The sequence below is a fragment of the Crotalus tigris genome, unplaced genomic scaffold (assembly GCF_016545835.1).
Source record: "Crotalus tigris isolate CLP2741 ecotype Arizona unplaced genomic scaffold, ASM1654583v1 scf7180000017997.644853, whole genome shotgun sequence".
In the NCBI taxonomy this organism is placed as follows: Eukaryota; Metazoa; Chordata; class Lepidosauria; order Squamata; family Viperidae; genus Crotalus; species Crotalus tigris.
The window spans coordinates 87,006-102,797 of record NW_024096763.1 but is presented as its reverse complement, the minus strand read 5'-3'; the positions used below and the strand labels follow the sequence as shown (position 1 = coordinate 102,797).

General features: G+C 45.9%; 1 protein-coding gene across 2 annotated transcripts in view; it reads right to left on the bottom strand.

Annotated features, from left to right (window-relative positions):
* The window catches only part of ATG16L2 (autophagy related 16 like 2), a 45,214-nt gene that overhangs the window by 22,162 nt on the left and 7,260 nt on the right, over nt 1-15,792 (bottom strand). For both annotated transcript variants that reach the window (XM_039346439.1, XM_039346438.1), the window contains exons 2-7: nt 14,479-14,572; nt 12,954-13,074; nt 11,553-11,626; nt 5,325-5,567; nt 3,835-3,900; nt 1,020-1,118 (exon numbers count right to left, since the gene is read on the bottom strand). In XM_039346439.1, the coding sequence (XP_039202373.1) occupies nt 1,020-1,118; nt 3,835-3,900; nt 5,325-5,567; nt 11,553-11,626; nt 12,954-13,074; nt 14,479-14,572 (697 nt within the window). The remainder of the gene's footprint in view (nt 1-1,019; nt 1,119-3,834; nt 3,901-5,324; nt 5,568-11,552; nt 11,627-12,953; nt 13,075-14,478; nt 14,573-15,792) is intronic.

The window sequence follows — 15,792 nt, the reverse complement described above, 5'->3', positions numbered from 1 at the left end:
TTTGGCCCCTTCATGACTGGTGAACTTCAACTCCCAGAATTCCTGAGCCAGCATGGGGGAACTATGGCCCCTTCATGACTCGTGGACTTCAACTCCCAGAATTCCTGAGCCAGCATGGCTCAGCATGGAAACCTCTCCATTTCTCCTCAGCATGGGTGGCTCAGGAATTCTGGGAGTTGAAGTCCACCAGTCATAAAAGAGCCAAGGTTGCCTACCCCGGTTTAGTTGATATAATAAGAACTGTATTAGCTTAAATACGAGATAGTAGATATTAAGGGGAAAAGAGAAGAAATATTTGAGGTTGTAGTCTGAGATTTCTATTTAAAAATGTTTGTATGTTACTGAACTATTGATTAACCCAGCCACCAGGTTGCTTTTTAAATACCTAAATGTAAAATGAGAAAATTAATAAATATTTTATTAAAAAAAAAGCAGGGATGGAAAAACCTTGGGTGGGAATAAAACCATCAAAGACAGAAGAGAAGGGAAGGGTGTGGAGGTGAATCCTCGTCTTACGACGCTTCGTTTAGTGACCGTTCGATGTGACAAACGTCACCGAGAAAGGGGAGTTACGACCGTTTTTCACACTGACGGCCAATGCAGAATCCCCAGGGTTGCGCGATCAGAACTCGGAGCCTTGGCAATTGACTCAGATTGACCCCTTTCTGCCAGGGTCGTTAAGCGAATCGCTGCGTGTTGCTAAGTGAACCAGGTGGTCATTAAGCAAATCCGGCTTTTCCTCCCTCGTTGATTTTGCTTATCGGAAGCTGGCTGGGAAGGTTGGAAATGATGATTACGTGACACTGGGATGCTGAAACCGTCATAAACGTGAGTCGGCTATTGAGCGTCTGGATTTTGATCACTGTGACCGTGGGGAAGCTGCGTCAACGGTCGTTAAGTGTGAAAACTAGTCATCACTCACTTTTTTCAGTGCCCTTGTAACTGTGAACGGCCATTTAATGGATGGCTGTTAAGTCGAAGGCCAGAGACATCCCCTCCGAGAGGGTTTGATCCCTCACCTAAAGGGTCTTTTGCACAATTTTTCACCTCCTTTTTTCTCTTCGGGAGGGTGTTTGCCGGCTGACTTCTGCTCTCCTGTTTTCACTTTTTCGGATTCTCTAACAAGGAAGAACAATCAAAGATCAGAAAGCGGCAACAGAGGGCATTTTAAAGAATAATAATAATAATAATAATAATAATAATAATAATAATAATAATAATAGTAGCAGTAGTAGTAGTAATAATAATAATAATAGAATAGAAATGTAGAATAGAATAGGAATGCAAACAGAAATAGAGTAGAATAGTATAGATTAAAAATACAGAATAGAATAGAATAGAAATACAGAATAGAATAGCACATGGCGGCGGAGGCCTAAAGCGAAAAGGTTTTATAAAACCCAGCTGAAGGCCCAGGACTGGGGCGACGGTGCACAGGCCCACACAGAGGGCTCTGAGTGCCGCCTCTGGCACCCGTGCCATAGGTTCGCCACCACGGCCCTATACCGTTTCAGACAAATGGCTGTCCAGTCTCTTCTTACAAACTTCCAGCGTTGGAGCATTCACCGCTTCTGGAGGCAGGTAGTTCCACTGGCTAATTGTTCTAACTGTCAGGAAATTTCTCCTTAGTTCCAGATTGCTTCTCTCCTTGCTGAATTTCCATCCCACTGGAAGCATTGCTCCGTTTCCTCCTGACCTTTGCATAATTTTATTTATTTACTTATTTACTTGCTAAACTTACCCGCTGCCCATCTTGCCTGGGGGGGGTGTGACTCTTAAAGGGTCTTAAAACCAATGAAAGCAACAAGGCAAATCATTTCCAGCAAAAAAAAAAAGGGACACCTCCTAGCGCAAGGTGGCTTTGCTTAGCGACCGTGAGATTTGCCTAAAGACAAATGCAAAAAACCCTCCCAAAACATAAAACCCATTACGGTCACGTGATGACCCCTTTCGGGACTTACGACTGCCCTTGCGAGCCCAGTCACCGTCGTAAGTTGAGGACTGCCTGCATGGACACCTGCAAGGCTCCTTAATCCAGCGGTTCTCTGATATACTTCACCTAGAGGGATGGAATCTACTTTTTGGGTGGCATGCCTATTTAATATTTAATAAAAAAATGGATTGGGCTTTTAAATCTCATATCTTAAGAACTTCTTTACTTAGGGTTTGGAGAAAATATTATAAAAGTGATTTTAAAGTACCATTATGGGCTATACCTTGGCATGCAATAGAAGGAATAAAAAGAGGGGTTAAAATGGATACGGTGTCTTACAGACAGTTACTTAAATGGGATGGTCAAAACTGGCAGTTAAAATCACGGGAAGAGTTAGCACAAGAAAATATTATTTATTCTTGGTTCCAATATAGGCAATTATTAGATAGATGGAAGATGGATTGTAAGGTGGGTTTTCTCAGAGAAGATGAAAATCTTATCAAGCAAGTGAAGGATCCAAGACAAACCCACATTAAGAGAATTTATGGGGTTTTAGTTGAATTGGATTCAGAAACGGAACTAATTAAAGATTGTATGATTAGATGGGCGCAGAATTTTGGTGAGCCAGTTCCATTGGATACCTGGGAAACTATTTGGGTGAGAAATGTCAAATTTACACAAGCACAGAATTTAAGGGAGAATTTTTATAAAATGTTTTATAGATGGCACCTTGATCCACAAAAAATGTCTTTTATGTACCCCGACTTACAACCTAAATGTTGGAGATGTGGTTGTATGGATGCTACTTATTATCATATTTGGTGGTCGTGTAGAGAGATAAAAGCATTTTGGATTAAGATATGGTGGAATATCCAGAGAATTTTTAAAAGGAGGGTAAAATTTACTCCACAATTATTTTTGTTAGGTATAGTTATTGATTGTGATACAAAGGAGGTTATATTGATGTTAAATTTGATTACAGCTGCGAGGCTGTTAGTAGGACAATATTGGAAGAAGGAATCTTTGCCTACATTGCAGGAGTGGTTTCTTAAAGTGTCTCATTTGGCGGAAATGGCAAAGATTTCGGCTTTCTTAAAGGGACAAACGCAAGAGAAATTTCTTGCTGTTTGGGATAAATGGATAAAATTCATACAATTTAAACTTGATATAAAAAAATATTATATAGTTTTCTCATAATTTTTAATTATATATACATATATTTTTCATTTTATATTCTTTTTTTTAAATATAAATTTTTTTTAATTTTTTTTAATTAAGCCTATATTCTGCTCTGGGAGGCCCTGGGGGGGGGAAGGGGGGGTTTGGGTAGGGGTGGGGGAAGGGGGTTTTTTGTTGGGTAATGTTTGTTTTTTATTTGTATATGTTGTTTTTTTGTTTCTGTATTGTCTTTTATTTTCTGTAAAATTTATAAAACTTTTTAATAAATAAAAAAAAAAAAATCCAGCGGTTCTCAACCTGTGGGTCGTGACCCCATTTGGGGTTGAATGACCATTTCACGGGGGTCGCCAAACAACGCAGTCTGCCATTTTTTTTCCCCTTTTCCTTAGCTGTGCTCCTCCCTTTTATTCTATTGGCTTTTGAAAGCCAATAGAAGAGACTCTCTTGAATAGAGTCTAATTCTGTTGGCTTTCCAAAGCCAATAGGAATTGTCCAGGCTGTCTCTGCCCTGCTGAGCCCGCCAAAAGTCCCATTCTGCAAACGGGGCTGCACCAGTTGAGTAGTCCTCGACTTACGACCGGTTGGGGAATCCTCGACTTACGACCGGTTGGGGGGTCGCGGCATTAAAAAGGTTGAGAACCACTGCCTTAATCTGTCTGGGGGTGTGTGTGTGACACCCGAGGGGGAACGTTTGCACATGCCGCCAAAAAGGCCAAACTCACATCTTTAGCCCGAGGGTGGACTGGGTGGCTGCCTGCAGCTCCCTCGTCAGTTGTGTTTGCTTCGCCCTGGAAGGAAAAGAAAGCGTTTTAATTTTCTTTGGAAAAGTTCTGCCACTTCGAAGCAACTTCCACCCCCCCCCCGGAGGTAATGGGTCAGTCCTCGGTCTGAGTTTAAACCTGCTTGGGAGGCGCACCTGTCCACCCCCCGACACCAATATCCGAATGAAAAATAAAGTAAAAATAGAATCTTAAGATGACAACAACAACAACAACAACAACAACAACAACAACAACAATAATAATAATAATAATAATAATAAAACACTAAATGAACAAACAAAAAAGAAAACCAATAAATTAAACTCAAAGGGCAGAGGCCGTGGAGCACCAGGGCTTTTTCCCCGCTGTCGGGTTTTGTATCTTTCCGTGTCTCTTTGGGCTCCGTGGTAGTCCCTAAGTTTGGTTGCTCCCTTGACCCAACTAGGTAGTGTCACCAGTACTATGAGGAGGAGGAGGAGGAGGAGGAGGAGGAGGAGGAGGAGGAGGAGGAGGAGGAGGAGGACAACGACGACTATGGGGTACTTAGAGCTCTCTCTGAGCTTGCAGCCATTTCACGACCCAACTAAGTGACAATATCAGTGCTAGAAGGGAATGGCATTGGAGGAGCAGGAGGAGGAGAGGGAGGAGGAGGAGGAAGAAGAGGAGGAGGAATGGATGGAGGAGGAAGAGCAAGAGGACGATAACGACTCGGGGGTCCTTGGTGCTCTCTCAGCTGGGTTATTTTCTTGCAGACGTTTCATCACCCAACTAGGAAACATCATCAGGGCTAGAGGAGGAGGAGGATGATTGGGTGGAGGAGGAGGAAGAGGAGGAGGACAATGACGACTCGGGGGTCCTTGGTGCCCTCTGAGCTGTGTTGTTTTCTGGCAGACGTTTCATCACCCAACTAGGGAAGGTCATCAGGGCTAGAAGCGGGAGGAGGAGGATGATTGGGTGGAGGAGGAGGAGGAGGAGGAGGAGGAGGAAGGACTGTGGGGTCCTTGGTGCTCTCTGAGCTGGGTTATTTTCTTGCAGACGTTTCATCACCCAACTAGGGAACGTCATCAGTGCCAGGAGTAGGAGAAGGATGACTTGGGGGTCCTTGGTGCTCTCTGAGCTGGATTGTTTTCTGGCAGATGTTTCATCACCCAACCAGGGAACGTCATCAGGGCTAAAGGGAGGAGGAGGAGGAGGAGCAGGAGGAGGAGGATGACTTATGGGGTCCTTGGTGCTCTGAGCTGGGCAATTTTCTGGCAGACGTTTCAACATCCAACTAGGGAACGTCACCAGTGCAAGTGGCAAATTCCACCCTTCTTGGTACTGACAACGTTCCCTGGCTGGGTCCTGGGACGTCTGCAGGAAAACAACCCAGCCCAGAGAAACACCACGGACCCCTCAGGCTCTCCAAAGACCCCCCCGGCCTCTGGCTCAGCTCCCTCCACCCGTCCCACCTTTCAATCCTGTCGTTCTCGCGACGGGCCCAGTCGGCCTTCCTCTGCAGGGCCGGTTGGAGCAGCTCCTCCCCCTTCTCCAGCGCCTGGCGCAATTCCCCGTCCTGCTGCTGGAAACGCCGCTGCAGGGAGTCGTACGCGGCTTTCCGGGCGCCGTTCCTGCGACTCCACTCCTCCGCCTGGCTCCGCAGCCGGCAGCGCCAGTCCTCCAGATCACAGAGTTGGCGGCTCAGAGCGGCCAGCCTGAAAGGGAGGACACCAGGAGATATTTGCTCCCTCCTCACCGTAAACAGAAACCCTAAACCAGAGGTCACCCGACTTTCTCGGTTGGCGGACCGGAGGGAAAGGGAGGAGGAAGCGTTTGGCACGCACACGACGCAAATGCGATCCTCACTGGCCCTGCCGTTTTCACGTCTCGCAGTCGTAAATATGAATGCCAGCTGGTCGACTTTAGGCCAAACACCAGGAGACGGTGAGTTCTAGTTCTGCCTTAAGCATGAATGCCACCTGGTTGACTTTAGGTCAATCACCAGGAGCTGGTGAGTTCTAGTGCCGCCATAGGCATGAAATCCAGCTGGGTGACTTTGGGCCAATCAGCAGGAGACGGTGAGTTCTAGTTCTGCCTTAAGCATGAATGCCAGCTGGTTGACTTTAGGCCAATCACCAGGAGCTGGTGAGTTCTAGTGCCACCATAGGCATGAAATCTGGCTGGATGACTTTGGGCCAAACACCAGGAGATGGTGAGTTCTAGTTTTGCCTTAGGCATGAAAGAAGCCTGGGTGACTTTGGACCAATCACCAGGAGACAGTGAGTTCTAGTCCTGCCTTAGCCATGAAAGCCAGCTGGCTGACTTTGGGCCAATCACCAGGAGACAGTGAGTTTTAGTCCCGCCTTAGGCACAAAAGCCAGCTGGGTGACCTTGGGCCAGCCACTCTCTCTCAGCCCCAAGAAGCGAACAATGGCAAACCGTGCCTGAATTCTTGCCCTTCACCAGAAGTCAACAATGATTTGAGGGCTCGCACAAAAACAGCATTTTAGCTACCTGGTACTGGGGTGCAGCCCACAGGTTGGGGATCCCTGCCCTAAACGAGGTGTGTCTGGATTGGTTCTATTTATTTGTTGTTGTTGTTTTTAAGCCTGCCTTTAATACTTTACGAGTAACTCCAGATGGGGAACGTACCTAATTCTCCTTCCTCTTCGGGCAGAAATTAGGTGTCCAGTTCAGCCCCTCTACTCTAGTAAGCCTCCCTGCTATCAGCCCCCTTTACCACAAAGATCCTGCAGGAAAAGGGCAGTGTGGACAACCGTGGGATCTGGCAGGGTGAGAGCTGTGAACCATAAACACAAAGCTTTCGCTGTGTCCCTGCACAACAGCTACAGTGCTCTTGCTGACCTTAATAGGGACATTAAGGAGACTGGTAAAGGTATTTGTGAAGATAACTCAAATAAGCAGGGGATTGTGGTCCGAGATGAAGAACTAGATTTTGATAGGGAGAAGTGTGAATCAGGTATTGCACATCAGTCATGCAAGAATAGAAAGGCTCCCAAAAAGAGAAGCTACCTTCTGGTAGGTGATTCAATTATAAGGGATGTAAATTTAGGAAAGGACACAGAGGCTTTGAAAGAGGTCAGGTGTCTTCCAGGTGCTACTGCCAGTAGGGACAAGAAGCGTATTTCTAAAATAATCAAGAATGGCAGCAAGAACTGTGATGTGGAGGCTATTGTACACCTTGGCACTAATGATCTGTCCCAAAAAGATGTACTCTCTGTGCAGAATGATTTCCAGAGCTTGGGGAAGGAACTTAGCAGAATAGGCTGTAGGCTTACTTTCTCAGAGGTTTTACCAGTGTATAAGGAGCAAAACGGAAAAGGCCAGCGCATAGCACAATTCAATATGTGGCTAAAGGAATGGTGTAAAGGGGAAGGCTTTGGATATATTAGTCACGATGTCAGTAGCTGGTCCAATCAAAAGATGTACAAAAGAGATGGTTTGCATCCATCAAAAAAAGGGACTGAGTTACTCGGCTATAAATTCACAGATTTTCTGGAGGGAAATTTAAACTAAACAGCGGGGACAGGGAGTTAATTGATACGGAACAACCCTGTCCCCGGCAATTTAAAAACTATAGGGCTATCAGTGCATGTAGCATAGATGTGTGTGTGGACAAGAATACCAACCTTGCTACCAATCAAAATGAAGCCTCTAATAGCGAGTGCCATATAAAGTGCACTAACCAAATAGGTGGTAAGACAATAGGGGAACTCAGGCACCACACAGGTTATGTAGAAAGGAAACACAGGGCCACCCACAAAGGACTCAAATGTTTATACACCAATGCACAAAGTATGAACAGCAAACAGGGTGAACTAGAAATTCAGGTTAATGAGGGCAGATACGATATTGTTGCCATTACGGAAACATGGTGGGATGAAACTCACACATGGAACACACAGCTAGAGGGATTTAAATTATTTAAAAGAAACAGACCAAATAAAAGAGGAGGTGGAGTTGCTCTCTATATAAGAAATAACTACATCTTCACAGAAATAGAGTACAACAATGATAAAAACTGTCTTGAATGCATTTGGGTCAATATAAAAGGGGGGGAAAATGACATTGCCATAGGTGTATACTACAGACCACCCAACCAAACAGAGGAAATAGATGAACTTTTTGCTAGTCAGCTAACTAAGGTATGTAGGAAGCACATCACAATAGTAATGGGGGACTTTAACTACCCTGACATCAACTGGGAGACAAACTCCGCACCAAGTGGAAGATCAAACAGGTTCCTGGCAAACCTAGCAGACAACTTTGTCTCCCAAAAAGTAGAGAATGGAACTAGGGGATTAGCCATTTTGGATCTAATTCTCACTAACAGAGATGAAATGATAGACGGTGTTGGAGCCATAGGAACCCTGGGAGGAAGTGATCATGCAATATTAGAATTCAACATTATAGAAGCACAACCAATAGAACACAGTCAAACTAGAGTCTTGGACTTCAAGAGAGCTAATTTCAATAAACTTAGAGAGGGCTTGGGAAGGATTCCATGGATGAGAATCCTCAAGGGGAAAACAACTCAAGAAGCTTGGGAAATTTTGAAAAATGAGATAATAAAAGCACAGTCTAGCACAATACCAACAAAGAGGAAAAATAACAGCTCTCAAAAGAAACCAGCATGGCTGCATAAAGAACTCTCTGACAAATTGAAAGATAAAAAGGACAAGTATAGAAAGTGGAAAGAGGGGAACATAACTAAGTCAGAATATCAGCAAATAGCCCGAGCCTGCAAAGATGAAGTGAAGAAAGCCAAGGCTCAAAATGAACTGAGGCTTGCGACCAAAGTCAAAAATAACAAAAAAAGCTTCTTTCAACATGTAAAAAACAAGAAAAAAGTGAAGGAAATGATTGGTCCATTAGTGGGTGGAAGTGGCAAGAAGGTGACAAGCAACAGGGAGAAAGCAGAACTATTTAACTCATTTTTTGCATCTGTCTTTACACAAAGGGAAAAAACAGACCAACCTATCAAAAATAGTGCCACAAAAAACAAAACAGAAACACAAGTTAAGATAGGCAAGAAAATCGTTAGTGAGCACCTGTCCAGCCTAGATGAGTTCAAATCGCCAGGACCAGACGGATTACACCCCAGAGTTCTCAAGGAACTGGCAGATGTGATATCGGAGCCACTGAACTATATTTTTCAAAGATCCTGGAACACAGGGGAACTACCAGAGGACTGGAAAAGAGCTGATGTAGTTCCCATCCTCAAAAAAGGAAAAAAAATGGATCCAGGAAATTACAGACCTATCAGCCTGACCTCAATACCTGGGAAGATCCTGGAAAAGATAATCAAACAACGAATCAACGAACACCTAGAGGCAAACAAAGTCATTACTAAAAGCCAACATGGGTTTGTCAAAAATAGATCATGCCAGACAAATCTTATTGCATTCTTTGACCAAGTGACAAAATTAGTGGATCAGAGGAATGCTGTGGACATAATTTACTTGGACTTCAGTAAGGCATTTGATAAAGTAGATCACAACCTACTACTTGACAAGATAGAAAAATGTGGGGTAGACAGAACCACCACCAGATGGATCCGTAGCTGGCTGACCGGCCGTACTCAGCGAGTGGTCCTCAATGGAACTGCATCTACATGGAGGGAAGTGTGTAGTGGGGTGCCCCAGGGCTCTGTTCTGGGCCCAGTACTCTTCAACATCTTCATCAACGATTTGGATGAAGGGATAGATGGGGAACTCATCAAATTTGCAGACGACACCAAGCTGGCAGGAATAGCCAACACTCCAGAAGACAGGCTTCAGATACAGAAGGATCTGGACAGACTTGAACACTGGGCACTAACTAACAAAATGAAATTCAATGGTGAAAAAAGCAAGGTTCTACATTTAGGCAAGAAAAACCAAATGCACAAGTACAGCATAGGTGGCACCATGCTCAATAGTAGTAACTGTGAGAGGGACCTCGGAGTCCTAGTAGACAATCACTTAAATATGAGCCAGCAGTGTGCTGCAGCTGCCAAAAAGGCCAACACAGTGCTAGGCTGCATTAACAGAGGGATAGAATCAAGATCACGTGAAGTATTAATACCACTTTACAATGCCTTGGTAAGGCCACACTTGGAATACTGCATCCAGTTTTGGTCACCACGATGTAAAAAAGATGTTGAGACTCTAGAAAGAGTACAGAGAAGAGCAACAAAGATGATTAGGGGACTGGAGGCTAAAACATATAAGGAACGGTTGCTAGAATTGGGTATGTCTAGTTTAACGAAGAGAAGGACAAGGGGGGACATGATAGCAGTATTCCAATATCTCAGGGGCTGCCATAAAGAAGAGGGAATTAAGCTATTTTCCAAAGCACCTGAAGGCAGGACAAGAAGCAACGGGTGGAAACTAATCAAGGAGAGAAGCAACCTAGAACTAAGGAGAAACTTCCTGACAGTGAGAACAATTAATCAGTGGAACAGCCTGCCTCCAGAAGCAGTAAATGCTCCAACACTGGAAGTTTTTAAGAAGAGACTGGACAGCCATTTGTCCGAAATGGTGTAGGGTTTCCTGCCCGAGCAGGGGGTTGGACTAGATGACCTCCAAGGTCCCTTCCAACTTTACTACTATTACTATTACTCTTTTTTCCCCCCCAACACCAACCCTGTGAGGTAGGCTGGGCTGAGAGAGATGGACTGGCCCCAAAGTCATCTGGCCAGCTTTCATGCCTAAGGCAGGACTAGAACTCACCGTCTCCCGGTGATTGGTCCAAAGTCACCCAGCTGGCTTTCATGCCAATGGCAAAACTAGAACTCACCGTCTCCTGGTGATTGGCCCAAAGTCATTCAACTGGCTTTCCTGCCCAGGGTAGAACTAGAACTCATTGTCTCCTGGTGATGGGCCCAAAGCCACCAGTCAGCTTTCAGGCCTAAGCCAGTTGGGCGTCTGAGCCAATCACCCGGAGACGGTGAGTTCTAGCTCCACCTTAGACATGAAAGCCAGATGGGTGTCTGAGCCAATCACCAGGAGATGGTGAGTTCTAGCCCCGCCTTAGGCATGAGAGCCAGATGGGTGTCTGAGCCAATCACTAGGAGACAGTGAGTTCTAGCCCCGCCTTAGGCATGAAAGCCAGATGGGTGTCTGAGCCAATCACTAGGAGACAGTGAGTTCTAGCCCCGCCTTAGGCATGAAAGCCAGATGGGTGTCTGAGCCAATCACCAGGAGACGGTGAGTTCTAGCCCCACCTTAGGCATGAGAGCCAGATGGGTGTCTGAGCCAATCACCAGGAGACGGTGAGTTCTAGCCCCGCCTTAGGCATGAGAGCCAGTTGGGTGTCTGAGCCAATCACCAGGAGACGGTGAGTTCTAGCCCCGCCTTGGGCATGAAAGCCAGATGGGTGTCTGAGCCAATCACCAGGAGACGGTGAGTTCTAGCCCCGCCTTGGGCATGAAAGCCAGATGGGTGTCTGAGCCAATCAACAGGAGACGGTGAGTTCTAGTTCCACCTTAGCATGAAAGCTGGCATAGCTGCCTGGGGAATTCTGGGAGTTGAAGTCCACATATCTTAAAGTCACCATCGTTGGGAACCACAGGTGAAGCGTGCCAAGGATCAGGACACCATGTGAATAGCCCTGTCCTTCTTCGATCTGGGGCGAGAGGCCCAGGATGCCAGGCCCCCACCAAGGAAGAGCGGAGAGGTCCCATGAAGACCCCTCACCTGTCCGTCTGGTCCTCCAGTTCGGCGTCCTTAGCTCTGAGCAGCCGGCCCCATTCATAAATCTTGTACGCCAGCTGCAAAGCAGAGAGAGAGGGAGAGAGAGAGAGAGAGAGAGAGAGAGATGCTGTCAGGTCCGTTTCTGCAGCCAGGTGAGCAAAAGCTCAGGTGAGAGAAAAACAAGGAAGTTCTCAAGAACCTGACCACCTTATGGGAAGTCATGGTTTCCTCCACGGAGTTGTCCTCTCTGTTTGAGTAGGTCAGGGGCCATCGCCACGTCTGGTGGCAGCAAGGACTTCATGCAGAGTTCAGAAAAAACTCCTATTGCTTCTGAATCTAGAGTTGATCTAGTCCACGTCACGGGAATAGAATAGGATAACAAGAGTCGGGACCTTGCAGATAATCTAGTCCAACCCCCTGCCCACACACCTACACCAGAATTACAGAATAGAATTACAGAATACAGTAGAATAGAATAGAATAGAATAGGAATTAGAATGGAACAATGGAATAGAATTAGAATTAAATTAGAATAGAATAGAACAGAATTACAGAATGGAATGGAATAGAATTACAGAATAGAATAGAATAGATGAGGATGGTGATGGGTATAGAATAGAATAGAATAGAATTAGAATGGAACAATAGAATAGAATTAGAATAGAATAGAATAGAATTACAGAATGGAATGGAATAGAATAGAATTACAGAATAGAATAGAATAGAATATATGAGAATGGTGATGGGAATAGAATAGAATAGAATTAGAATGGAACAATAGAATAGAATTAGATTAGAATAGAATAGAATAGAATAGAATAGAATATATGAGGATGGTGATGGGAATAGAATAGAATAGAATTACAGAATGGAATGGAATAGAATAGAATTACAGAATAGAATAGAATAGAATAGAATAGAATATACGAGAATGGTGATGGGAATAGAATAGAATAGAATTAGAATGGAAAAATAGAATAGAATTAGATTAGATTAGATTAGAATAGAATAGAATATATGAGGATGGTGATGGGAATAGAATAGAATAGAATAGAACAGAATATATGAGGGGGTGATGGGAATAGAATAGAATAGAATAGAATAACAGAATTGGAAGGGACCTTGGAGATCATCGAGTCCAACCCCCTGCTCAGGCAGGAAACCCTGTACGGCTCCAGACAAATGGCTATCCATTCTCTTCTCAAAAACGTCCAGTGTTGGAGCATCCACAACTTCTGGAGTCAAGCTCTTCCACAGGTTAATTGTTCTCACTGTCGGGAAATGTCTTCTTAGAAGTTCTCCAGGTTCCACCATCTTCTCTAGATCTTCTCCTGGACCTTCTCCCAACCTTCGCCTCTGCTCCTGTCAGCTTCTCCTCCCCAGAGACCCACGTTCACGGCTTACCTCCCCATTGGCGGTCTCCAGCTTCGAGAGCTCGGCTTTGTGACGATTCTGAAGGCACCTCAGCAGAATTGCAGAATCCCAAACGGCGTTAGGAACGCAAGCAGGACAGCCACGGTTGGGGCTGCAGGCAAAGGAGATTCCTGTTAGAAACCGGCTGTCCTGGTTCCGACAGATGAAACTCTTCAAAGAACTTTGAGGCATTGTTTACCTTAAATAATCTTTATTGGAGTAGCATAGCATCCGCACGTACATAGGCCAAGCCAAAATCTGAGTTCCCCTCCCCTGAGCACATAGTATCAAAGCACAATTCCCTCCTCCAGTTCGCAGTCATAAATCACATTCTCCAATTAGCTTGAAATGCGGGCTTCCCCTCCACTTCTCCAGCCTGCCATTTCTTTTTTATTATTATTTTTTATTAATTTTTTTTCATCAACATATGTTAATTTTTCAATCAACAAGTTGTCTGGAGTTTGCTAAGCTAATACATGTTCAATTCCTAATCCTTCATTCTTTTCTCTAACCAAGAATAAAATAAATTCCAAATTTGATAGTAGTCTGTATCTTCTTTGTCTTTCAACCTCATAGTTAATCTGTCCATCTCTGCACATTCCAGTATTTTCCTGATTATTTCCTCTTCTTCATTCTTCCAGTATTGTGCAAAAATTATTCTCACTGCTGTGGTGATGTGTAAAATTAAATATAATTTCTACTTGTTAGTCTTTTCACAGCCTGCCATTTCTTATCATCTCTTTTTTCAATAACCTTGGTTCTCACACTAGGTTCAGCATTGTTATGTCTAGTTAAACTCTCATGCACATTCCTCCACCCCAGCGTCATCTAAGTCTAAAAGCAAAAGACGAAAATGGTTGCATTTCCACCTGTTGTCAATGCAAAAACATCCGATGTTAGCAGCGTTGATATCAGGGGGTTGGACTGGAACAGGAATCCCCAACCTGTGGATTGCAGCCCATGACTGCCAGTGACCTATTTGCCACCGGGCCACATGAGCGGTGGGTTCACACAAGCAGCACACAAGCAGCACGTCAACGCTGCTAACATTGGGTGTTCTTGCTTTGACAAAATATGAGGAGGCAGCCACTCTCTGTATAAGCTGTGTGGTACTTTTAGAGTTAAATTAGATGATGCTGGGAGGGGAGGAGAAAGAATGTGTGTGGGGATGAGTTAAGGTGAGAAACCAAGGGCTACAGAACTGGGAAGGGAAACTTCGCCCTTCAAACTGATTGGAGAATGTTGATTTATGACTGCAAATTAGTGGAGGGAATTATGCTTGAATATTATGTGCTCAGGGGAGGGGAATTCAGATCTTGGCCTCCACCATGCTGTGCCAACACTTTGTTTCACGATTAAAGGCTTTTTAGGATAAACAATGCCTGGAAGTTCTTTGAAGTGTTTTCTTAGTGGGAACCATGACAACAGCAGCCCCCACTCATGCGAGGGGCAGGTGCTCACGCCTGCCGCTCCAACCCGCAAAGCTGTGCGTGCGCATGCCTGGATTGTTGGCTACCTGCAAGCAGGACCCCCCGTCTGGGGATCCACACTGGGGATCTGGAACTGCACAGAGCAATGATCCAAGCTGGATTTTTCTAGCAGTTTGGTATCTGTAAGAAAGGAAAGAGAACAGTAGCTATGAGAACGAAGGGAAAAGTAATGGATAATATTAGTATTATCATTCCAGGGGACCACTTCATAAAGCTTGGTAGGGCCTCACCTGGAATATGGCATCCGGGTTTTGATTACCACAATATAAAACAAATTGTTGAGACTCTAGAACAGTGGTTCTCAACCTGTGGGTCGGGACCCCATTTGGGGTCAAACGACCATTTCACGGGGGTCGCCAAACAAGGCTGTCCGCCATTTTTTCCCCTTTTCTTTGGCCGCGCCCCTGGCACCCGGTGATGTATAAGTGGTTGGGGGTCACCACAACATGGGAAACTGTATTATGGGGTCGCGGCATTAGAAAGGTTGAGAACCACTGCTCTAGAAAGAGCGCAGAGAAGAGCAACAAAGATGATCAGGGGACTGGAGGCTAAAACATATAAAGAACGGTGGCTGGAATTGGGTATGTCTAGTTCAGTGGTGGCGAACCTATGGCACACGTGCCAGAAGTGGCACTCGGAGCCCTCCCTGTGGGCACGCGCGCCATGCCTTGGAGACAGCAACTGTCCCTCTTCAACCAGCCACCCACTAATTCGCCGAGCTCCCACGTGGCCGGATGCATCCCAGCATGGCTGGTTTCCCTCCCCCCCATCCCGTCCCTCCTGGCCTCACATGCTCTCCTTTTCCTGGGAATGACGCACTGTATCGCCTCCTCAGCTGTTGGCCGGCTGTCCAGCTCAGAGGCGGCTTCTCTGAATTGCTGGCGGTGGGCTGCGGAGCCCCAGAGTGTGCCCGGTAGAGGGGCCGGCGGTCTATGGTTGCTGACTGGCATTGTCGGCCCCCATGCGCTTGCTGGCCTCTGTGTGCGGGGGCCAATGGTGTCAGGCAGCAGCCACCCCGGCCCCTGCATCGCCTTGCCCCGTGGCAATGGCTCCCCCGCCCTGCCTTGCCTCATCCCACAGGACGAGCCTCCTGCCCTCTGCCCCACCTGCCAGAGACCCCCTGGATCTCCCCCAACCCTGCCCGGCCCCCACAGGTGTCCTTCCCCACGAGCAACATCGAGGTGACCATGCCCACCTTGGCCACACCCACCCAGTCTGCCATGATCACAGCCATGCCCACCCAGTGGGCCATGCCCACCCGGCACCTGGGGACAAATAAGTGGGTTTTGGGTTTCAGTTTGGGCACTCAGTCTCTAAAAGGTTCGCCATCGCTGGTCTAG